Below are 26,128 nucleotides of genomic sequence, written 5' to 3'. Positions count from 1 at the left end.
TATTGTTTCTAGATTTTTTGATGATGGCCATTCTGACCGGTGTGAGATGATACCTCATTGTAGTTTTGATTTGCATTTCTCTAATGATTAATGATGTTGAGCATTCTTTCATGTGTCTGTTGGCAATCTGTATATCTTCTTTGGAGAAATGTCTATTTAGGTCTTCTGCCCATTTTTGGATTGGGTTGTTCGTTTTTTTGTTATTGAGCTGCACGAGCTGCTTGTAAATCTTGGAGATTAATCCTTTGTCAGTTGCTTCATTTGCAAATTATTTTCTCCCATTCTGAGGGTTGTCTTTTGGTCTTGTTTATGGTTTCCTTTGCTGTACAAAAGCTTTTAAGTTTCATTAGGTCCCATTTGTTTATTTGTGTTTTTATTTCCATTTCTCTAGGACCTGGGTCAAAAAGGATCTTGCTGTGATTTATGTCATAGAGTGTTCTGCCTATGTTTTCCTCTAAGAGTTTGATAGTGTCTGGCCTTACACTTAGGTCTTTAATCCATTTTGAGTTTATTTTTGTGTATGGTGTCAGGGAGTGTTCTAATTTCATACTTTTACATGTACCTGTCCAATTTTCCCAGCACCACTTATTGAAGAGGCTGTCTTTTCTCCACTGTATATGCTTGCCTCCTTTATCAATGATAAGGTGACCATATGTGCATGGATTTATCTCTGGGCTTTCTATCCTGTTCCATTGATCTATATTTCTGTTTTTGTGCCAGTACCAAACTGTCTTGATTACTGTAGCTTTGTAATATAGTCTGAAGTCAGGGAGCCTGATTCCTCCAGCTCCATTTTTCGTTCTCAAGATTGCTTTGGCTATTCGGGGTCTTTTGTGTTTCCATACAAATTGTGAAATTTTTTGTTCTAGTTCTGTGAAAAATGCCAGTGGTAGTTTGATAGGGATTGCATTGAATCTGTAGATTGCTTTGGGTAGCAGAGTCATTTTCACAATGTTTATTCTTCCAATCCAAGAACATGGTATATCTCTCCATCTATTTGTATCATCTTTAATTTCTTTCATTAGTGTCCTATAATTTTCTGCATACAGGTCTTTTGTCTCCTTAGGTAGGTTTATTCCTAGGTATTTTATTCTTTTTGTTGCAATGGTAAACGGGAGTGTTTTCTTAATTTCACTTTCAGATTTTTCATCATTAGTATACAGGAATGCAAGAGATTTCTGTGCATTAATTTTGTATCCTGCTACTTTACCAAATTCATTGATTAGCTCTAGTAGTTTTCTGGTAGCATCTTTTGGATTCTCTATGTATAGTATCATGTCATCTGCAAACAGTGACAGCTTTACTTCTTCTTTTCCGATTTGGATTCCTTTAATTTCTTTTTCTTCTCTGATTGCTGTGGCTAACACTTCCAAAACTATGTTGAATAATAGTGGTGAGAGTGGGCAACCTTGTCTTGTTCCTGATCTTAGTGGAAATGGTTTCAGTTTTTCACCATTGAGGACAATGTTGGCTGTGGGTTTGTCATATACGGCCTTTATTATGTTGAGGAAAGTTCCCTCTATGCCTACTTTCTGCAGGACTTTTATCATAAATGGGTGTTGAATTTTGTCGAAAGCTTTCTCTGCATCTATTGAGATGATCATATGGTTTTTCTCCTTCAATTTGTTAATATGATGTATCACGTTGATTGATTTGCGTATATTGAAGAATCCTTGCATTCCTGGAATAAACCCCACTTGATCATGGTGTATAATCCTTTTAATGTGCTGTTGGATTCTGTTTGCTAGTATTTTGTTGAGGATTTTTGCACCTATGTTCATCAGTGATATTGGCCTGTAGTTTTCTTTCTTTGTGACATCTTTGTCTGGTTTTGGTATCAGGGTGATGGTGGCCTCGTAGAATGAGTTGGGGAGTGTTCCTCCCTCTGCAATATTTTGGAAGAGTTTGAGAAGGATAGGTGTTAGCTCTTCTCTAAATGTTTGATAGAATTCGCCTGTGAAGCCATCTGGTCCTGGGCTTTTGTGTGTTGGAAGATTTTTAATCACAGTTTCAATTTCAGTGCTTGTGATTGGTCTGTTCATATTTTCTATTTCTTCCTGGTTCAGTCTTGACAGGTTGTGCATTTCTAAGAATCTGTCCATTTCTTCCAGGTTGTCCATTTTATTGGCATAGAGTTGCTTGTAGTAATCTCTCATGATCGTTTGTATTTCTGCAGTGTCAGTGGTTACTTCTCCTTTTTCATTTCTAATTCTATTAATTTGAGTCTTCTCCCTTTTTCTTTTGATGAGTCTGGCTAATGGTTTATCAATTTTGTTTATCTTCTCAAAGAACCAGCTTTTAGTTTCATTGATTTTTGCTATTGTTTCCTTCATTTCTTTTTCATTTATTTCTGATCTGATCTTTATGATTTCTTTCCTTCTGCTAGCTTTGGGGTTTTTTTGTTCTTCTTTCTCTAATTGCTTTAGGTGCAAGGTTAGGTTGTTTATTCGAGATGTTTCCTGTTTCTTGATGTAGGCTTGTATTGCTATAAACTTCCCTCTTAGAACTGCTTTTGCTGCATCCCATAGGTTTTGGACCGTTGTGTCTCCATTGTCATTTGTTTCTAGGTATTTTTTGATTTCCTCTGTGATTTCTTCAGTGATCACTTCGTTATTAAGTAGTGTATTGTGTAGCCTCCATTTGTTTGTATTTTTTACAGATCTTTTCCTGTAATTGATATCTAGTCTCATAGCGTTGTGGTCGGAAAAGATACTTGATACGATTTCAATTTTCTTCAATTTACCAAGGCTTGATTTGTGACCCAAGATATGATCTATCCTGGAGAATGTTCCATGAGCACTTGAGAAAAATGTGTATTCTGTTGTTTTTGGGTGGAATGTCCTATAAATATCAATTAAGTCCATCTTGTTTAATGTATCATTTAAAGCTTGTGTTTCCTTATTTATTTTCATTTTGGATGATCTGTCCATTGGTGAAAGTGGGGTGTCAAAGTCCCCTACTATGATTGTGTTACTGTCGATTTCCCCTTTTATGGCTGTTAGTATTTGCCTTATGTATTGAGGTGCTCCTATGTTGGGTGCATAAATATTTACAATTGTTATACCTTCCTCTCGGATCGATCCCTTGATCATTATATAGTGTCCTTCTTTGTCTCTTGTAATAGTCTTTATTTTAAAGTCTATTTTGTCTGATATGAGAATTGCTACTCCAGCTTTCTTTTGATTTCCATTTGCATGGAATATCTTTTTCCATCCCCTCACTTTCAGTCTGTATGTGTCTCTAGGTCTGAAGTGGGTCTCTTGTAGACAGCATATATATGGGTCTTGTTTTTGTATCCATTCAGCCAGTCTGTGTCTTTTGGTGGGAGCATTTAATCCATTTACATTTAAGGTAATTACCGATATGTATGTTCCTATTGCCATTTTCTTAAATGTTTTGGGTTTGTTATTGTAGGTGTTTTCCTTCTCTTGTGTTTCTTGCCTAGAGAAGTTCCTTTAGCATTTGTTGTAAAGCTGGTTTGGTGGTGCTGAACTCTCTCAGCTTTTGCTTGTCTGTAAAGGTTTTAATTTCTCCATCAAATCTGAATGAGATCCTTGCTGGGTAGAGTAATCTTGGTTGTAGGTTTTTCTCCTTCATCACTTTAAGTATATCCTGCCACTCCCTTCTGGCTTGCAGCGTTTCTGCTGAAAGATCAGCTGTTAACCTTATGGGGATTCCCTTGTGTGTTATTTGTTGTTTTTCCCTTGCTGCTTTTAATATGTTTTCTTTATATTTAATTTTTGATAGTTTGATTAATATGTGTCTTGGTGTGTTTCTCCTTGGATTTATCCTGTATGGGACTCTCTGTGCTTCCAGGACTTGATTAACTATTTCCTGTCCCATATTAGGGAAGTTTTCAACTATAATCTCTTCAAATATTTTCTCAGTCCCTTTCTTTTTCTCTTCTTCTTCTGGGACCCCTATAATTCGAATGTTGGTGCGTTTAATGTTGTCCCAGAGGTCTCTGAGACTGTCCTCAGTTATTTTCATTCTTTTTTCTTTCTTCTGGTCTGCAGTAGTTATTTCCACCATTTTATCTTCCAGGTCACTTATCCGTTCTTCTGCCTCAGTTATTCTGCTATTGATCCCATCTAGAGTATTTTTAATTTCATTTATTGTGCTTTTCATCGTTGCTTGGTTCCTCTTTAGTTCTTCTACGTCCTTGTTCAATGTTTCTTGCATTTTGTCTATTCTATTTCCAAGATTTTGGATCATCCTTACTATCATTATTCTGAATTCTTTTTCAGGTAGACTACCTATTTCCTCTTCATTTGTTAGGTCTGGTGTGTTTTTACCCTGCTCCTTCATCTGCTATGTGTTTTTCTGTCTTCTCATTTTGCTTATCTTACTGTGTTTGGGGTCTCCTTTTCACAGGCTGCAGGTTTGTAGTTCCCGTTGTTTTTGGTATCTGTCCCCAGTGGCTAAGGTTGGTTCAGTGGGTTGTGTAGGCTTCCTAGTGGAGGGGACTAGTGCCTGTGTTCTGGTGGATGAGGCTGGATCTTGTCTTTCTGGTGGGCACGTCCACGTCTGGTGGTGTGTTTTGGGGTGTCTGTGGCCTTATTATGATTTTAGGCAGCCTCTCTGCTAATGGATGGGGCTGTGTTCCTGTCTTGCTAGTTGTTTGGCATAGGGTGTCCAGCACTGTAGCTTGCTGGTCGTTGAGTGAAGCTGGGTCTTGATGTTGAGATGGAGATCTCTGAGAGATTTTCGCTGTTTAGTATTACGTGGAGCTGGGAGGTCTCTTGTGGACCAGTGTCCTGAAGTTGGCTCTCCCACCTCAGAGGCACAGTCCTGATGCCTGGCTGGAGCACCAAGAGCCTTTCATCCAGACGGCTCAGAATAAAAGGGAGAAAAAATAGAAAGAAAGAAATAAAGAGGATAAAATAAAATAAAATAAAATAAAATAAAATAAAGCTATTATAATAAAAAATAAGAAAAAAATTATTATGAGAAAATTTATTAAGAAAAAAGTTTTTTTAATTTTTTAAAAATAAATTTATTAATTTTTATAATAAAAATAAAATTATTAAGAAAAAAATTTATTAAGAAAAAAATTTTTTAATTTTTTAAAATAAAAAATAAAAAATTATTGAGAAAAAATTTATTAAGATAAATTTTTTTAAATTTTTTCAAATAAAAAAATTATTAAGCAAAAAAATTTTTTAAAATAAAAAATAAGGCAAAAATTATTAAGAAAAAATTTATTAAGAAAAAAAAATTTTAAAGTAAAAACAAACAAAAAAAAAAAACCAGACGGACCGAACCCTAGGACAAATAGTGAAAACAAAGCTATACAGACAAAATCTCACCCAGAAGCATACACATATACACTCACAAAAAAAGGAAAAGGGGAAAAATTAATATTTCCTGCTCCCAAAGTCCACTTCCTGAATTTGGGATGATTCGTTGTCTATTCAGGTATTTAACAGGTACATCAAGCTGTTTGTGGAGCTTTAACCGCTGCTTCTGAGGCTGCTGGGAGAAATTTCTCTTTCCCTTCTTTGTTTGTACAGCTCCCGGGGTTCAGCTTTGGATTTGGACCCGTCTCTGCGTGTAGGTCGCCTGAGGGCGTCTGTTCTTCGCTCACACAGGACGGAGTTAAAGTAGCAGCTGATTAGGGGGCTCTGGCTCGCTCAGGCCGGGGGGAGGGAAGGGTACGGAGGAGGCGGGGCGAGCCTGCGGCGGCAGAAGCCGGCGTGACGTTGCAGCAGCCTGAGGCGCGACGTACGTTCTCCCGGGGAAGTTGTCCCTGGCTCACGGGAGCCTGGCAGTGGCGGGCTGCACAGGCTCCCGGGAGGGGCGGTGTGGAGAGTGAGCTGTGCTCGCACACAGGCTTCTTGGTGGCGGCAGCAGCAGCCTTAGCGTCTCATGCCCGTCTCTGGGGTCTGCACTGATAGCCGCGGCTCGCGCCCGTCTCTGGAGCTCCTTTAAGTGGCGCTCTTAAGCCCCTCTCCTCACGCACCAGGAAACAAAGAGGCAAGAAAAAGTCTCTTGCCTGTTCGGCAGCTCCAGACCTTTCCCCAGACTCCCTCCCCGCTAGCTGTGGTGCACTAACCCCCTTCAGGCTGTGTTCAGGCCGCCAACCCAAGTCCTCTCCCTGCGATCCGACCGAAGCCCGAGCCTCAGCTCCCAGCCCCCGCCCGCCCCAGCGGCTGAGCAGAAAAGCCTCTCGGGCTGGTGAGTGCTGCTCGGCACCGATCCTCTGTGTGGGAATCTCTCTGCTTTGCCCTCTGCACCCCTCTGTGGCTGCGCTCTCCTCCGCGGCTCCAAAGCTTCCCCCCTCCGCCACCCGCAGTCTCTGCCCGCGAAGGGGCTTCCTAGTGTGTGGAAACCTTTCCTCCTTCACAGCTCCCTCCCACTGGTGCAGGTCCCGTCCCTATTCTTTTGTCTCTGTTATTTATTTTTTCTTTTGCCCTACCCAGGTACGTGGGGAGTTTCTTGCCTTTTGGGAGGTCTGACGTCTTCTGCCAGCGTTCAGTGGGTGTTCTGTAGGAGCAGTTCCACGTGTAGATGTATTTCTAATGTATCTGTGGGAAGGAAGGTGACCTCTGCGTCTTACTCTTCCGCCATCTTGCCCAGACCCCTCTGCCATGATGTTTTATAGCAGATTTAAAATAGCTTTTACTGGGTTTCCCTGGTGGCGCAGTGGTTGAGAATCTGCCTGCCAATGCAGGGGACACGGATTCGAGCCCTGGTCTGGGAAGATCCCACATTCCGCGGAGCAACTAGGCCTGTGAGCCACAACTACTGAGCCTGCGCGTCTGGAGCTTGTGCTCCGCAACAAGAGAGGCCGCGATAGTGAGAGACCTGCGCACCGCGATGAAGAGTGGCCCCCACTTGCCGCAACTAGAGAAAGCCCTCGCACAGAAACAAAGACCCAACACAGCCATAAATAAATAAATTAATTAAATAAATAAACCCAAAGATTAAAAAAAAAAACCTGTCATCTTTAAAAAAAAAAAAAATAGCTTTTACCCCCATGGTTTTTTCATTAACCACAGTTCTGATATGAAGACGCATTAAGCGCACCTAAATTGTAATGACTCGGTCCTGGGGGAGCCTGCTGGATACTGATCCTGTAGGCAGGGTTCCTCCTGGGCTCCTCCTCTTTGCTTTCCGACTTCAGGTCTTCTCTTGGGTGATCTTCTGAAGCTCAGGTTTCTAATGTGACAAGTTGCTTCACTCCCCCGGGTCTCTGAGTGGTGCCTGGGGCGGGCCCTGTGTCCTCTTGGCTCCTCAGATGCTGTCGGAGCGGAAGCCAGAGTGGTCGTTGCTGAGCTCCCCAGACCTGTCTGAGATCTGCTAGGGAGCAGTTGGGGAGCTTTTCTTTAAAGGCAGTAAGAGGCAACGCCTCAAACCAATCGTATCTGCTTATCTTGTTAGAAAGGCCCTACTTGCTCTCTGCCCCCCAGGGGTCTCAACTTTAGCTCTTTTATGCTCTGAGATCCCCTGGACATGGATGGAGAGCTCAGGATAGCTGTGGAGGCTGGAGGAATCCTTCTCATGTTAAACACACAGAACCATCAGAAGCCCTCGGATGACTTGTTTGTCCATGTTCACGCCTCTGCCCTATTGCGCCTTCCTAGAGAGAGAGCAGGGTGCACAGGACCCACAGAAGGTGGGGACTTGAGGATAGGAAATTTAGTTGGAATTCAACCTCCAGAAATTTTAAAAAGCTTCTCGGTACAGCCTGAAAAAGGCATTCAGGAACTATTGATGTCAGAAAAACAGTCACTGTGAGGAGAACACTCCACATTAGGGTGCGATAACAGAGGACCGGAATAGAATTTCAGCATCTTTAGTAACATCCCAATTTAGGAGCCCCTCTGTTTCTTCTTATTTTTCATTCATTTATTCCCGCTAGTTATGTATTTGATAATTGAACACCCATGTGTTCATTTTCATGACTGACAGACAATCTGCTCAAGCCATTTTATTACCATGGATAGTGTCAGTTCAGGCCTGGACATCACCTCCGACCCCACCCCACGCTGCCCTGAGAGAGTCTGATTTAATTTGTCTGCGGTATGGCCTGAGAATCAAGGTTTTTTAAAGCTCCCGAGAAGATTCTAATGTGTAGCCAAGGCTAAGGTTAAGAGCCAGTGCTTTAGCCAGTAAGTGGGGCCAAAGTGTCTCCTGGAACTTATCTCAAATGTTATCTCAAAATGAGAGACTCTCCCTCAGGAAACAGTGGGTAACAAGGAGTGAACCAGAAACTGGGGTTAAATGGCAGGGCCGGGGCCATGCTCTGGGCTCATTCTGAAGGTGGAATAGGCATGTCAGCATGTTCAAAGGTCCACAAAGGAGGAATCAGCTTCAGTGTCAGAGGGGGTCATGGAAGAGCGGCCTTAAGATGGCTCTTTAAGAATTAGTAGACATTTTCCAAGTGATAAAAGAGAATAGCAACTAAGTCCCCAGTGGAGAGAAGGCACGTAGAAAAGCTTAGCGTTACCCACAGCGAGGTGAGAACGGTGAGGCTCCCGGGGCCGGAGGATGAGCTGTTGTGAGCAGTGGTACCCGTACACTGAAGGGCTTTTGTGCTTTTCTCCTCCAAGAAGTGTCAAAGCTATGGAGCTAGGAAAACTGAATCTTACTCCCCATCACTCCTAAGGAGAAAGGAACTGCTCAACAGGGTAAGTGGGGCAGCTCAGAGACACAAGAGAAGCGTCAGTGCCTTGAGGGACGAGGAAAGGGAGCCTTGGGGAGTCAACCAAGCCTTGAGAGATCACCCCGGGACTCCCACTGACAGCAGCCCACACGTAGTTCCCAGGGTTTGCTGGTGGCCGCAGCAAGATCAACTTGTAGGTCATGGTGTATGACTTCCAAAGAAGCCATACATTGAATGTAGCTTTTAAGGAACGTATCAAAGCTATTTGTCCATCCACGTCCCAACGTTACATTGATAGATTACCAAAATTGATGTTTATCAGGAAGGGCCTCCGAATGTCGCAAGATTATCCCCATTTGAGCTGCTGTTGAGGAATTCCCTGTGCTGGGCTCAGTGGTTGTCACCACTTGTGAACTCCAGCATGCATCCCTGCGCTTGATTTGCACCAGCTTTGACTTTGAGTCTTGTTCTTCAGGGAACCACTGGAGGTTTTTGGTTTTCAGATAATATATAGAATAACTCTCAGGGGTCCTTTCTAGCCTATAAACGGGACCCCAGAGGACACTATCCAACATTGAACTGTGTAGTGCTTGTAAGATACGACTGTTGGAGTTAAAGAGAACTGCTCAGTCCCAAGCAAAGCAGGAGTCCAGGGTTGCTGAGGGGTCAGGGATGACCACACCAGGAAGAGGACTTGCTGGCACCCTTCCTCTATGGCAAAATAAACACGTTTTGAAAACCTTTGAGGAAAAACTCTTGATTATGGAATTGGGGATCGATGCTATGACCCAGATTGTTTCTAAGGTCCTCAGATCAGATTACTTGGGGACCTGATTATGCCAATCTGTTAACATAATTCTACTAAAGAGGAAGTACTTCCATAGCTATTCAAGAGAATTCTGTGAATGGTAAAAGCCAGAGCCTTATATTTGGAGGAAGTTCTGGATATGGCCTCATTGAAGGATAATCCTTTATATCCAAAAAACATAGTTACATATCTATTGCCAAAAGAACAAAAGGGTATGCAGTGAACTCAAAAGAGGAAAATGCCTTGCAAAATGTACTGCATTGTGAAGATTGACCCGCCAGTCAAGAAGGGTATGTACCTTTTGTGCTAGTAGCTTTGAGATATTCTCGTTGACACTGAAACCGTGAACTCTTGTTCATTTGTTTCATCGATTAGTAATGACTCCCTTTGTGCTTTGCCTACACTGTGTTCAGTTTGCCTCTAATCTTATAAACTGGCAACATCATTTCTTCCCATTCCCTGGAGGTGACTAATGGTAGCTTAAATGTTCAGTTTTCATCTGTGGAAAAAATACAGTATGAGTGTTGAGTAGCTGGAGGAAACAAACCAATGAACAAAACATACAAGTGTAATATATGTGATACATTGACAGAAAAATCTAGCATTTTAGAGCCGTCTGAAGAGGCCAAGGATTTTATAGTATAGACTATTTCATGAGCCCTTCAAGGGTGAAGGAAATTTGTCTTTAAACAGTGACTATTTTAAAGACACCCCAGAGGTGCAGACTTTTTGCAACACATGTTTTTCACAGCCCCTCCAGATCTGAACTTTTTTTCTATAACATTTGCCTTTCAAAAACGATTTCAGCATTGTGGAAACAGAACGTTGAATGTTTCAGAGCTGTTAAGTCTTGGGGGAAATAGCCTGTCTTTGAGGTTAGATAAATAAGTTTAAACTATTTCTGACATTTTATGGCTGTTTCAACAGAGCAAACATTTGTAGGTTTGAAAGACCATAAAGAATTCCATCTGAGTTTCCTCTGGCCTCTGCAGTTCTTTGAAAACATTCACAGGTGCAGTGATGCTCTAGGTGTTGAGTTGCAGGGTCAGCTCCTTTCCTCAGCACTGGAGACCTTTGTCTCCCCCTTTACATCTAAAAAGTTGCCAAGTTTAGTTTTGTTTTCTGAAATTCCTTATCTGTGTAGAACATTACTATCTGTGTAAACTCAGTATCATACCCTTGCCATGTGGAGGTTTAGGTTTAAATTGTCTCTGACCCCTGTCAGTTCCAGAAGGGTTTGGAGATTCCAAAGCCCTCTGGAAGTGACTTTGGATAGTTCTTGGGGGCTTACACTGCCCCGGACCTTCTGCTTCTCACTCTCTCTTGCACCGACCTGGTATGGTCTCTCTTTTGCCCTCCATCAACCAAGGATGAAAAACTCACTTCCTTGACTGGTTTCTGCTCATAGGAGGACATCCATTAATACCAAGCACTTGGTGAGGTTTTCAAGCCAGGCCGAAGATGCAGGGATCATGGCAAAGGCATGTCATGACTCAGCCCTTCTTCTCCCTGTTCTCCTTCACCCTCAGCCTTCCTGTCCTCACCCCTAACCTCCTGGGATCGCCATAGGAACTCTAGATTCTTCTCTCCCTCTTACGCAGCCCCTGCCTACAAATGCACCCATCTAAACCTTGCAAGATATTCTGAAGGAGAAGCATCACCCTTTTTAAAAGACAACCAGAGGGACTTCCCTGGTGGTCCAGTGGTTAAGAATCCACCTTCCGATGCAGGGGACACGGGTTCGATCCCTGGTCGGGGAACTAAGATCTCACGTGCCGCGGGGCAGCTAAGCCCGTGTGCCACAACTACTGAGCCCGTACGCCTCAGCTAGAGAGAAGCCTGTGTGCCGCCACGAAGAGACTGGGCACTGCAGCTAAGACCCCATGCGGCCAAAAAATAAAAATAAATAAATTTTAAAAAATAAATATTTTTTAAAAAATGAAATGAAAGAGCTCTAAAGCTTAAAAAAAAAAGAAAGAAAGAAAAAAGAAAACCAGAGTTATATACTGTAGATCAGAACAATTCCTCCGACCTGTAGTTTGTTCCATTCAATTTATTTCAACATGCCTGCTGTGTGTAAGACACTGCTCTGGGGTTCCTGAGGTCAATCTGCATGTCTCAGCCCAGAGGAAACTCACTGACTGATGGTTGCCTGAGGCCTCATACAAAGTGAGAGGCCCATAGAGTTTGTTTCCTCAGATTGCTGAAAAAAGATGCCGACTCCTGAGAGGAGTCTTACCCTCCTTGTACTCTGCTGAAAGCCTAACGGTGGGAGAAGCTGATGTTCAGCATGCCAGCAAAGCTAGGACCCCAGCACCTAGAGGAGTGCGGGCACATAGTAGGCACTTCCAGAGCATTCAGTGGATGGGTGGATTCTTGTCTGCGTAAAGGTGGAGGCGATTGTTGGTGGGGGGACAGTCTGAGTGGCAGATGTGTCGTCTCCTACACCAAGTGATGTAAGCACAGGCACGGGAGACTGAAAGCAACTAGGAAGTCATAGAGAATCAGAATAACTAGTGACCAAAATGGACTCCAAAAAAATCATGCTGGGCGATTTCCCCTTTTTAAAAAATTTCTGCTGAACGGTAAGTTCTGCTGAGATGAACCGCAGAATTCCTGAGCACAGCGTTCACACCACCATCCTCACCAGCCCCTGCTCTGCGTTTCAGAACGACTGAGGTGGGGTGTCTTCAGGGAGCACCCTGAAACGGGAGCTCATTCCCCTCGTGGAATCACCTGCAGCTCAGACTTCGGGTCGGCTGAACTGCGGAGAGGCTCTGGAGGTTGTCAGGAGCCCTGGGTAGCCAGAGGAGCCTGGTCACTCCGAGCTGGTGCGGCCAGAGCAGGACGGCACTGCAGGAATTGAGACTGTGCCCCGCTAGATGCTCTAAGGTGACGTCCTTCCCTTAGGGTCTCAGCCAGCCAGGGGTGTGAATGCAGCAGAATCTGTTTCCTAAGGCCTTGAGGACCTTGGGGTGAGCCCCATGACAAGCAACAACCCCAAAGTCAAGTCCTCCTCTACAGCTGCCTTAGCTTAGGCTGTTATACCAAAATACCATAGACTGGGTGGCTAAAACAACAGACATTTATTTCTCCCAGTGTTGGAGGCTGGGAAGTCCAAGGTCAAGGTGCCTGAAGGCTCAGTGTCTGGTGAGAACTCCTCCTGGCTTAGAGACAGCCATCTTCTCATTGTTTCCTCACATGATGGAAAGAGAGAGAGATCTCCAGTATCTTCCTTTTGTTTTTTTATAAGGGTACTCATCCCATCATGGGAGATGCACCCTCATGAACTCATCTAAAGCTCATTACCTTCCCAAAGCCCCATTTCCAAATGCCATCCTATGGGCGGTTAGGGCTTCAACAGATGAATTTGGTGGTGGAGGTGGGAGGAATGAAGCATGAACATCCAGTCCATAACAAGAGCCTTGAACGCTTTTTTTAAAATTATTATTATTGGAGTATAATTGCTTTACAATGTTGTGTTAGTTTCTGCTGTACACCGAAGTGAATCAGCTATATGTATACATCTATCCCCTCCCTCTTGGACCTCCCTCCCACAGCCGCCCCCATCCCACCCATCTAGGTCATCACAGAGCACCAAGCTGAGCTCCCTGTGCTATATAGCAGGTTCCCACTAGCTATCTGTTTTACACATGGTAGTAGTGTAAATATGTCAATCCTAATCTCCTAATTCATCTCCCCCTCCACTTCCCCCTTCGTGTCCGCATGTCCATTCTCTATGTCTGCATCTCTATTCCTGCCCTACACATAGGTTCATCGGTACCATTTTTCTAGATTCCACATATATGCGTTAATATACGATATTTGTTTTTCTCTTTCTGACTGACTTCACCCTGTATGACAGACTCCAGGTCCATCCACATCTCTACAAATTACCCAATTTTACTCAACATCACTAATTATTAGAGAAATGCAGATCAAAACTACAATGAGGTATCACCTCACACCAGTGAGAATGGCTGTTGTCAAAAAGAGCCTGAACACTTTCAATTCGACACACTCTTACTGAGCACCTCCTACCTGCTCAGCTGACAGCAAGGAGCTCCCAGAAAGACGTGATACTGACCATGACATAACGTGGTCAATGCGATAGTGTGCGCACGAATAAAACACTGTAGGAACTGGGAGGAGTAGACAAGCAGCTCAGTGTGGGAGGTCCCAGGAGGTGTGACCAGGCCCATGAAGATGAAAAGGTAGGAACATTCCAGAGTGAAGAGCATGAGTGAGGACAGCTGGCATGCAAGGGCAGGCTTGCTGCAGGACACGGAATTGGCTACAGTGTGAGGTCTGTGGAAGGAGAGACCGGGCAGGAGGGCTGGAAGGTGAGGCTAGGAGTGTGGCTGGAGCTAAGTGATGTGGAACTGACAATGCCAGGGCCACAAGCTTCTGAAGGCAGTCAGGGCCCAGCACTTTGCTCCCTCTGACTTTGCATGAAGAATTGTTGGCCCAGGAGTGGGATTGCTGGATCATACAGTAGTTCTGTAATTAGTTTTTTAAGGAACCTCCATACTGTTCTCCATAACGGTTGTCCCAATTTACATTCCCACCACTGGTCTAGGAGGTACTCAATACTCTATAATGACCTATTTGGGAAAAGAATCTAAAGAAGAGTGGATATACATATATGTATAACTGTTTCACTTTGCTGTACACCTGAAACTAACAGAACATTGTAAATCGACTATACACCAATAAAAATTAAAAAAAAAAAATTGTTGGCAAGTAGGGAATCCAGCTAAGAGGTTGTTTCAGTAACTAAGGCAGGAACTCTGGCCCTGAGCCACAGCACTGACCATGAGAATGGAGAAGAGGAGATGATCCAGGAACATCCTAAGTTAGAAGTGATTTTTTTCTAACTTGGTGGCAAATGAAACATGGAGGATGCAGAGGCGAGATCCGAGCGTGGCTCTGAGGCTCCGAGGTGGGGAGGCTGGATAGATGTGGTGCTGAAATGATGATGCGGAAGAAGCCTACGGGGAGGTAAGAGGAGAGGGAGAATGAATTTGCTGTGGGACTTACTGCGTTTGAGGCACCTTTGGGACTCGCGGATGGCAGACGTCCAGGAGCTGTTGGTGTTGAACTCGAGGGAGAGGTTCAGGTTGGACAGGCAGATGTGGGCGTTGTCAGCATAGGAATTATCACTGTGTTCTTAAAAGCTGATGAACTTGGCCAGGTTAGTTGTGTAGAGTGAGGAGGAAGAGGTCGGGCCATATTCTGCTTGGTCTCACCCTCTTCATTGCAAACTTATCTCTGACATTTTCTTTTGGAACACGATGATGCCAGTTTGTTCCCAGAAGTGCGTGCTGCTGTGGCCATTTGGCCATCTGGGTTGTTTTCATACCTACGTTTTTAGTCCAGACGCCCATAGTTACAAGGGTGAGAGAACCACCTCGAACTGGCTTAAGAAAAATAGAGAAGTTACTGGCTCTGGAAACTGAAAAGTCCTAGGGTGCAGCTAACTTTGGACACATCTGGATTCAGGAACATAAATGATTTCATCAAGAATCTGTCTCTCTGGCTCTCAGCACTTTTTTTTTTTCCGTTTTTTTTGAGATGATAGAGGCAGATCACGTAGCGCCATATAAGCCATCATAAGCACTTTGTTTTTTATTCTGAATGAGATGGAAGCCATTGGAGGAATGACATGATCTGACCTACGTTTTAGGAGAAACACTCTGGCTACCATGTTGAAAATAGACTGTAGGGAATCAAAGAGTGAAAGGAAGGCCAGTGTAGGAGCAGGGAGAACAGTTAGGAAGATTTTGCAAATTCCAGGTGAGTGAAGCCACCGTTAGATAGGCTGACCTTGACTCCACTCCCCCCTCCAGCTACTGCCTCATTCCTCGATTTCCATCATAGCAAAACGCCTCAAGAGTAGTTTGTACAGTCTCCAATTTCATCTCCCCTCATCCTCTCGTGAGCTCACTCCAGCCAAGTTTATCCGCACCACTCAACCTTCAGAGCTGTCGTCAAGGTTACCAACAGGCCCACCATGTAAGTCTGTGCATTGCCAATTCATTGGTCAATCCTCAGACCTTTTACTTGGCCCTTTGACAGTGATTGCATTTGACAGTTGCTATTCCCTCCTTCGTGAAATATTTTCTTCTTAGCTTCTGGGAAGCCACACTCCCGGTTCTACGCCCACCATATCACCTGTTCCTTTTCAGCCTCCTCCGCTGGCTTTGCCTCACATCTCTGATCTCTAAGTCAGGGTACCTCAGGACTAGTCCTCAGACATTTTCTGCTCTCTAGCTGTACTCACTCCCTCATCAATCTCATTCATGCTCAAGGATTCAAATGTCATCTGTATGCTGACAACTCCTAGATTTGTATTTCCAGCCCAGACCTTTCCTCTAAGCTCTAGGTGAACAGATCCAAGTGCCTGTTCAGCATCTCCCAGTGAATATCAGATGTTTCAAACCTAACTTATCCAAAACTGAATGCCTGAGTTTTGCTCCCAAAATTGCTTCTTCATGGATTTTTTCTCTGAGTCTCAGAGAATGGCAGTGCCTTTATTTCAGTTGCGTGAGCCTAAAATCTTGACATCATTTTTGACCTGCATTTCTCTCTGACATAGCCCTCTATCCATCAATCCCCCATTCCCCAGAGAAATCCTTCAAAATATATCCACCTTCAAAATATATCCAGAATCTGAACATTTCTCACCACTTCAGTTGTTACCAAGCTGCTCCAACCCACCATCATCTCTAGGCTGGATTGTAATCACAGCCTCCCCGCTGGTCTCCCTCTCTGCCCTTGCCCCCTACAATCTACTCTCAACGTAGCAGTCAAAGTAACCCTTTAAAATCAAGAGTCAGAACACACAACTCTTCAAAGCCTTTAGAGTAAAAACCAGAGCCTTACAATGACCTATAAGGCTCTCTGTCATCTGAGCCTGCACCCGACCTGCCATTTCTCTGGCCTTGCTCACATCCCTGCAGCCACAGTGTTCTTTTATCTTTTTCCAAAATAAGAGAAGCATGCCCTGAAGTCGAGTCTGATGAAGCCTAGGGGACTGCTTCTCAGAACAATGTTTTCAGATGCAGACTATATATTATAAAGAAAACCAATTATAATCAAAATACAGATATCACAATATTAATAAAGCAAGTATGCGATCTAATAATATATGTGTTTCTTTACTAATGCATTCAATTGAAAAGCTAACATTCGTCCAATAAATACCATAGTTTTGAAGTAGTGATGGTATAAAAGATATTGTGAGATATCTGTAAGAATTATAATGTGATATGAAAATATCTGTGATTTCCATTGGCTGCAGCGTCCATGGTACTGCTACCTTGGTTTGTTGCTTATGTTCATAGTTGATAGAAATGCTAAATCTCAGCTGGAGTAAGTGGAAAGGTCACAAACCCCTGAATTCCGTCTGTGGACCTACATGAGGTTCAGGGACGCCATGGTAAGAACCCTGCTTCAGGGCTGAAGCGTGAGCTGTTCTCTCTGCCTGGAGTGCTCTTCCCCGAGGACCCCGCGTGGCTTGTTTTACCTCGCTGAAGGGCTTTAGTGCACCTCTTTTCAATTTAGAATTCACAGCACTGTTGCTTGCATGCTTCTTATGATAAAGGCATAATGAATAAGCCAATACGTGTGAAGTGCTTCAGGGTCTCTCACTGTAAGAGGTTTTATAATTTGAGAAAACTCCCCTTAATTGGGACTAGTTGGAGGAGATAAATCTGAATATCCTTAAATTGTAAAATATTTTCAAACTTAGTGTTGCTTTAAAAAATGTTCAGTTACTCAAGAGAGAATGACTTAGCAGAGGTCTTAAAGGAATCCCTTTAATTAATAAATAACAATTTAAATTCACATATACAGAGGCCAGTTAAGTGTTTGAAGGGATTTCTGAAATGTTTCACATTTTTCGTCTCAAAATATTTACGGAGGTTATTTTCCTCCCAGCTAATACCGCCCTTTTGTAAATTACCACAGATTCCAAAATAATAGCATCTGAACTTAACGAAGATTTTTAATAATAGAGTCAGCATTTTATCTTTGCCATTTGGAAGAGAACACTGGGGTGAATAACCAGGAAGTCATGCTGACGTATCTTTGGGATATAATTTTCTTCTAGTAGGTCTGTTCCCCAGTTCACTCATTTATGCATTCAGCAAATATTCATTTGTCTACCCTTTGCCAGGCGCTATCCTCATGATCTACTGGAGAGGTGAGAGATTAATGCAGTAATAATGCTCAAGAAGAGTGCTGGTCATAGGAGGTACATAATAAAAGTGAGTTGAATAAATATATAAAGTGACAGGTGGGTGGATGGATGAACGGATGAATTTATCTCACACATATCTTTCAGCTGAAAGGAATCCCAAGAGGAATTTAACCTAGTCTCTCATCTTTACTCTTGACATTTTTGAGCAGTATGGTCTGAGGCTTTCAGGAAACCGCAGATTTACTTCTGTGGTCTTTAGGCAGAAAAGAGGCAGACCTGATTTGCTCTTCCTAATGTTACCCTTTGAAATAAAAATAAAGTGTGTAAAAGAGATACCAAGTATAGTCAGCACTGGGAGCAGAGATGTTGGTTGGGATCTATCTAGATGGGGCCAGGAGGAATTTCTGCTTATTAGAGCTCTGAGTCAGAATGCTGAAGTTAGGCAGTAAAAATGGCATTGAACTAGCACTCAAGAAGCACACGAGAGCATCCACTATATCACCAAGGTCAATCTTAGGTAGTGTATGTGCTATGTCCCCAAGAAAATCTAGAAAAGCAAGATGATCCATTGGTTGTTCAGTAGCATGTTTTTCAATCTCCACATCTGTGTGATTTTCCAGGTTTCCTCGTGAAATTAACTTCTAGTTGCATGGGATATCTTTTTGCATCCCTTCACTTTCAGTCTGTGTGTATCCTTACATCTAAAGGGAGTCTCTTGTAGGCAGCATGTGGATGGGTCTTGTTTTTTCATCCATTCAACCACTCTATGTCTCTGTGTTGGCTTCTATAGAGATGAAGCAACAAGCTTACTCAGTTTTGAAGGAGTAGCCTCATGAAGATGAACATTGTCATTGAGCTCTGCTTTAGCTCCTGGTTGTCTCTCTAACCTTTGTGCTTGTCCAAGCAACCTACTACAGTAAGTCCCCTGCATATGAACGAGTTCCGTTCCAAGAGCGCGTTCGTAAGTTTAATTTGTTGGCAAGTCCAACAGAGTTAGCCTACGTACCCAACTAAGACAATCGGCTATATAGTACTGTACTGTAATAGGTTTATAATACTTTTCACACAAATAATACATAAAAAACGAACACAAAAAGTAAAGAAAACATTTTTAATCTTACAGTACATTACCTTGAAAAGTACCAGCTATATCACTGCTGCTTTTACGCTTGCTTCCAGACATCCTGGGCTTGAAATAAAGATACTGTACTGCTGTCCTCTATACAGTACTGTACAGTAGAGTACACAAAAGCACAACCACTTGTAGAAGATGCATGCAATGTGTCAATGTTCTCTAGACACGTGAACTAACTTATGTGATTGAACACGCGAACGCACGTTTGCATCTTTGAAAGTTCGCAACTTGAAGGTTTGTATGTAGGGGACTTACTGTATGTATTTAATAACTCCTCATAGTTGAGGATGTGCTAAGACCTGTCAGTGTCTCAGACGGGAGGCTCTCAGAACCTAGATTCAGGCTGACTGCAAGCTAGACACTCAGGATCAGTTTTTCCTTTAAGTATGCAGATATATACAGTCCTGTGGGACTGTACGTGTAATCCCTGATGCCCACGAGCGTCAGAAGATTTGGAGGGGTCCCCTGGGTGGCAGCTGCCGAAATCAGGGCTCCAAATGAGTGTATAACTTCCTTTTCTGGGTGATAGTTGTGAGCTGGCGCGAGGCGGAGGGAGAGCGCCAAGGGGCGCTACATTCTACAGCCTACATTCCTTGAAAGCAGCTCCATAAGCCACTAAATGTGAGCCAGACCTGAAGCCAGCCCCTCAGGCCAAAGCTCCAGGACAAGCAAAGAGACCTCCTTCATAGAAAGACTGGGGGTGTGTTTCAGTCCGTTGTCTGTGCAGTGCCCTGGCGGTGGTAGCCTGCCAAGAACTACCTCTCTGATTGGCACAGTCCTGTGGGACCCAGGAATGCAAGCCACCACCCCCTGCCTCCTCCCTACCCTCCCACCCCTCCACCCCACCCCTAACCCTACACCCACCCCTTCCACCCCTGGCCACCAGAGCCACCAGATCAAGGAACATCCCTTGGGTGGCAGTCCCGAAAACCAGGGTACCAGATACAAATGAACTGACTTACAAAACAGAAACACAGTCACAGACTTAGAGAATGAACTTATGGTTAGCCTGGGGAAAGCGTGGTTCGGGGGAGGGATAGATTGGGAGTTTGGGATTGACAGGTACACACTGCTATATTTTAAACGGACAACCCACAAGGACCTACTGTATAGCGCAGGGAATTCTGCTCAGTATTCTTTAATAACCTAAATGGGAGAAGAATTTGAAAAAGAATAGATACACGTGTATGTATAACTGAATCACTTTGCTGTACACCCGAAACTATCACAACATCGTGAGTCAACTATACTCCAATATAAAATAAAAAATAAAAAAACAGGATACCAGAGGTAAAAACCAGGGCACTGGATGCACATAAAGCTTGCCTGCAGGAAACACTGGCACCCCGGAGCATGGCAGAGGGTGAGCATGAAGACAGCTCCCACCCTCAGAGGTCTCTGGGAGGGATCACAGTCAGCCCCAAGATGCATGTTTAATCAGAAGCCTGCCCCTCGGGCGCAGTCATGATGCTTAGCTAATAGGCCTCCTTCACAGAAAGAAGGAGCACCTGCGTCTGTGGCCTCTTGCTGTGCCCTGGGGGGTGGTAGCTGTTTAAGAACTCTTTCTCCATTGGTCACAGTCCTGTGGGACCCACACGTATAAGCCCCATTGGCCACCAGAGCCACGTGATACAGAGGTGTCCCCTGACAGCAATCACAGAAATCAGGGTGCCAGATAGGAATATGAGCTCTTTTCTGGGTGACACCAATTATTACGGTCTCAAGGGACCAGGAACACAGGCTCCCCTGTCCTCCAGAGCCGGGCGAGCCAGAGGCATCCGCAGGTGGCAGCCACAAAAATCAGGGCAGACTTGTGTAAAAGCTCTCTTCTGGGAGATTCTGAAGCTCTGGAGCACAGCAGAGGGAGAGCATGACAATGGCGCCCACCGGTCCTCGTCCCCGGAGTGTTCCCGCAGGCTCCTAGGAGTATGTGTTAAATTCGACGCCTGCCTCTCAGGCCGCAACATGCTTATAAGAATTTATCATGCAGGTCTGCTCTTCCTCTTATTTTCCCTGTTTCAATGAATGGCACCACCCTCTATCTGCATGTCATCCTTAAATCCTTTTTCTCCTTCACTCCCGCGTAGAACATCAGTCACCAAATCCTACTGATTTTTCTTCTTTAATATTTACTAAGTGAATCTATTCTCTCCAGATCCCTTGCTCCCACCATTGTTTCAGCACCCTTTGCGTCTCACCTCAATTGCTTCCGTAACCACCTAAGTGGTCCTACTGACCCTTGCCTCCCTCGTCCCCGTTTTACCTCACATCCAGAATGATGTTTCTGAAGCAGCAATCTGATAGTTTTAACCACTGCTTAAAAGAATGAATCTATTTCCTATTTCCTTTAGGATAAATGCCACCAAACTCCTTACTGTGGATAATAAATTTTCATTTTATGGGTACTTGCTGACCTCTGTAGTCATCTCTCCTCACTCCTACTCCATGTACTTTAAGCTCCAGTCATAAAAAATCAATTTATGATTCCCCAAATGCACTATATTTTCCTTCGTGTCTGTGCCTTTTTGCACGCTGTTCCCTCTACCTAAAACAGTCTCACCGCCACATCCACCCCCTTCACCTGACGTGTTTCTACTTGTCCTAAAGTATTAGCTTAGATGTTCCTTCATGTGGGAATCTTTCCCCTCTCTCCAGTCTGCATTAAATACAGCTTTTACGTGCCAGTGGCATCCAGTGTTTACGTTTATCATAAGCCCTCATGTCCTTTTATTGCAATCATCTGTTTCCCTCCAAAGGAGGGAATTAAAATTTAAAAATTAAGGCTGGGACTTCTCAGGGAGCTTGGAGAAGGCACTCGAGAATCAGACATGTTAAGCCTACCCCATTTGTTGACAATCTTCCATCTTAAGATCCTAGAGGACCACAAAATTAAGGCTTCTAAAATCAAGTTTCGTAAGGAAACTTAGTTCACATATCCTTAGCACCAGCATAAAGTCTCACATATAATAAGCACTTTGTAAACATTTTTGAATGAGTGAAATAATGGTAATGGTTTATTTCATCTCAAAATATAAGATATATTGTCCAAGCTGTACTCAAAGGAAAATTAATAACTTTAAACACTTTAATTTTTTAAAAAGCCAATTAAAATAAACTAAATATTAGCTCAAAGGTTTAGAAATTTCCACGTTAGAAACAGAAGGAAATTTCTTTGATTTGACAACAGCTAACAGAAAACAAAAGCAAACAACATGCTTAAGGATGAAACATTAGTAATGTTCCCTTTAAAGCTGGAAACGACAAATTTGCCTGGTGTAACATGATTCAGCATTGTTCTAGAGACATTAGCTAATACAGTGCAATAGTTAATAGAAATTATAGGTATAAATATAGGAAAAAAGAGATAAAATTGTCATTACATGTAAGTGATGTGATTGTTTACCTGTAAAAAAACAACAAAATCATTTGAAAACTATTCAAAATAATAAACTTTAGTAAGATGATTAGATACAAGATAAAGACACGAGTGTTCGTTGCTTTCCTAATTGTCAGGAATAAACAACTCTAAAATATATTTTAAAAGAGCCTGCTTACTATGGCCATAAAAAGTATAAGATGCCTAGGAATAAATCTATCAAGAAATATGCAAGACCTACCTACATTGTGGTTAAAAGGTAAGTTCTGGAGTAAACTGCGTGGGTGTGGATCTCAGATCCAGTGCTTACTAGCTGTTGACCTTAGGAAAGTTTAACCTCTCCATGTGTTTATATTTGTAGAAGAAACTACAAAACTATATATATGCACTTGTGATTAGCACTGCTCTGTGTATTTAGGTTCTGAGCTAGTTTTGACTTGACCAGCTTCCTCAGCTGTAAGACAGAGCTAACAATGACTGCTTCCCAGGAGTTGGGAATAACCGTGAGAATCAAAGTGTCTCAGTGTTCATGGAGCATGTGTTTTGCCCCTTGTAAGGTGCATTGCAGATGTCATGACTAGAGCGATGACATCTCTTTCTTGTCAGAAAGCCTTGCCATGTCTGCCATAGCCTCTCTAGCCAGAGCATTGCAGGAAGAAAGGACATCCTCAAAACCAGTAACCCTGCTGGATCACCGGAGGCTGCCCCAGCTCTTAAGAACGAAATGAGATTCCTCTTAGTTTCACGTCCCACAGCCCAGTAAACTGGCAAGACTTCTCAAGATGTGGGGGAAGAAATTCCTTCAGTTCCTCACGCTTCTCTCTGTGTCCAGAGATGTCGCTTACAGTCTGCTCACCCCTACGTTGACCCAAACTTAAAATGCAACACTTCTTTTTGTTCCCTGAAATTATCCTCTTTCACAAAAGCATGGATGAACAAAATCTACTTCCCTAAAGATTTTGTATTCTGCCTGAAGGGAGGAACGTTGCATTGCCTTTTGCACAGCGAACAACTTAAACATCCATATTCGATATTTTTGTTTCCAAAAGGCTTCTTTGTGACAACCCACTGCTAGGAATTCCTCTCTGTGTCTCTGCCTCCACATTCATCTGGCTTGATCAGCTCCTCTGTTCCAACCACTCTCCCGTTACCCCCACTCAACTTCAAAATTTCTCTCCCTTCCCAATACAGAGCAAGCCCACCCTCTTTGGCTCCTATTCCTTGACTTATATACATAAACCAACCTGGTGCTCAGTAGACCAAAGCCCTTTGCTTCAGCAGCATTCCCCACCTGCCATAGAGGAGCTATAGAAATAGAAGGAGCCGTTTTTCTTATTATATGTGATTAAACCCATTTCCTGACCTGTGGTCAAAATGCTAAATGGTATTTGCATATGGTCCTGTGGCCCTATTCTTAAAGGAATTTGTCTTTGTCATATTTGTTTTTCTTCCAAAGGTGTCCCTCAACCTAATATAACTTGGTTGAAGAAAGGAGGATCTCTGAGTGACAATATTTCCTTGCTTTTCAATGGATCCCTGTTGTTGCAGAATGTTTCCCTTGAAAGTGAAGGAACCTACATCTGTACAGCCACCAATGCTCTTGGAAAGGCGATGGCATCATCCATCCTCCACTTGCTGGGTAAGCGTCAAATTCCTGTTGTCCTTCAAGTGCTTCCTATAATATGTACAAAGTAGGACCTGGTTTTGTTGATTCTGGGGTCGAGGAGTAAACAAGTGGACATTAAATGGTTTTAACTATTGCTGCCACTGCCCACTTACAAACGAGCACTAAATCTAATACTCTGTCTTACCAGTTCTTCTCTTAGAAGGCTGTGACTTTCTTGCTGCTCCTTCTCTGCCTAAGAACCGACATTGGGATATAAACTTTCTGCCCCGAATCAAGATCCTTCATATTCTGCCTTTACATCTGCTTAATTCTTTTCCCTGACCTCCACTGTAAGCTAGCACTAAACTCTGTTCTAGGCAACATGGTTTCCTGCCCTGTGTTCCAAACCCCCCTCCACACACACACCCCACGCTGCTTCCCTGGAAGTGTGGCTTCCATTCATATTGCTTACCCAGGAAAAGTGCTCATTGCCCTCATACTGCTCACTGCCTTTATCATGTTGCCCCAATACCTCCCATCCTGTAGGGCCAACTGAATTCCTATTTCCCGTGTGAATCCTTCTCTGATTTTTTTGGACCTCTCCTTTCTGTGGTCTCACCCCTTGGTCCCTAAGTCCTAACACACATTGGTCTCCAATTGTTTCCTCTTTCATTTGTGTCTCCTCAGCTAAACTGTGGGTCCCTTAATGGTACAGACCATGTCTAATGTTTCTTTTGCAGTCCTAAGAATATAATAGAGTATGAGGCACACAGTAGGTGCTCAACAAATACTAATCAATTGAGTCTTAAGACACCTTGTAGTGGGGTCAGTATTGTAATTTGGGGAAGGTCATTGCAGTGAGCCCCCGGCACAGGGTGATAAGCTGGCTTCTTCTGCTGCTGTCTGTCAGGGATAAGATCTGGAGCTCACGGAAGTCTTGTCACCAGAATGAGCTTTAAGTTGCAGGGGTTTGAGGACTCAATAAATAATACTCCTCTTTCCCCCCCAGAGTTTGGAAGTGATTGAGAGTTAATCACAGAAGTCAGTTAGACTGACATTAGGGATCATTTATTATTGTCCTTTGTATCTCCAGCACCTAACACAGGTGTAAGTATTAAATAAGTGTTTCATAAACGAATAAAACTGAGTCACTGGCAGAACTGGTATGAGATTATAGAATCCACTGCCAAACTAAGCGGATGATGGAAAGAGCTTTCTCCATGGCTTTTCTTGTTGGCAGTTAGAGGAGCCCAGAGACATAAATAGATGGGGAGTTGGAATAGGTGTCATGCACAAAGCACTTTGATGTTCATGAACTCTTTAGATATTTACAATAGCACAGTGTTAGGGGCAGTAATCTTTTATCCCGTTGTATAAATGAGGAAACCTGCTACTCATTGAAAGTTTGTACTAGAGGAATTCTCTGGTGGCGCAGTGGTTGAGAATCCGCCTGCCAATGCAGGGGACATGGGTTCGATCTCTGGTCCGGGAAGATCCCGCATGCCGCAGAGCAACTAAGCCCGTGAGCCACAACTACTAAGCCCACATGCCACAACTACTGAAGCCCGCGTGCCTAGAGCCTGTGCTCCGCAAAAAGAGAGGCCATCGCCATGAGAAGCCCGCGCACCACAACGAAGAGTAGCCCCCACTCGCCACAACTAGAGAAAGTCCGTGCACAGCAACGAAGACCCAACACAGCCAAAAATAAATGAATAAAGAAATAAACTTATTAAAAAAAAAAGAAAAAGAAAGTTTTTACTAGAGCCCAAATATATAGTCATCTCTTTCAGTGTTCTCCATACTGCCCTGCTTGACTCTCAGTGCTGATCAGAAAGGCACTGGTGTACCTCCATGTGGCCCTTCTCAAAGAGCCTCTGTGGTCCTCTAGGATCTTAATATGGAAGATTGTCAACAAATGGGGTAGCTTAACCTGTCTGATTCTCGAGTGCCTTCCCCAAGCTCCTTGAGAAGTCCCAGCCTTATTCCTTGCCTCTCCCCCTGTCCACTCATGAGTCTGTGTGGGTGTCTCAGTTCTGCCCTGCACGCCTCTTCTCTCAGAAGTCTCTCCAGTCAAGCAGCTCGTGACTCTGGTCACATGACTGAGGAATCAAGAATGTCTTACATCACACAATACACAGCATTCCTCCACCATCCTTCTGCTCTTACACTCATGCGCTCCTCACCATGTGAGGTGCCCTGTAAAACATCACCCCTTCTTCTGTTCCCAAAGCTGTCTGGAGGGGAAGAGCCCTATAAGCCCCAGCTGCTTCCTCCAGTCCCTTTTGGAATTCTGGTGAATGTATTTTTTCCTACCTTGTTAGTTAGGCTGTAAACCCTGAAAACATGCAGAGATGCTACATGTTAGCGTAGTTAAGAACTCTAGCTAAGCCCC

The 26,128-nt window shown here is 43.5% G+C and overlaps 1 protein-coding gene across 1 annotated transcript in view; it reads left to right on the top strand.

Moving 5' to 3' along the window:
- ADAMTSL3 (ADAMTS like 3) overlaps nt 1-26,128 on the top strand; it is a 374,428-nt gene that overhangs the window by 319,245 nt on the left and 29,055 nt on the right. The window contains exon 24 of the mRNA XM_061179848.1: nt 23,587-23,769. Coding sequence (XP_061035831.1) covers nt 23,587-23,769 — 183 coding nt within the window. The remainder of the gene's footprint in view (nt 1-23,586; nt 23,770-26,128) is intronic.

The sequence above is a fragment of the Eubalaena glacialis genome, chromosome 2 (genome assembly GCF_028564815.1).
Source record: "Eubalaena glacialis isolate mEubGla1 chromosome 2, mEubGla1.1.hap2.+ XY, whole genome shotgun sequence".
In the NCBI taxonomy this organism is placed as follows: domain Eukaryota; kingdom Metazoa; phylum Chordata; class Mammalia; order Artiodactyla; family Balaenidae; genus Eubalaena; species Eubalaena glacialis.
This window is presented reverse-complemented; position numbering and strand designations above follow the sequence as displayed.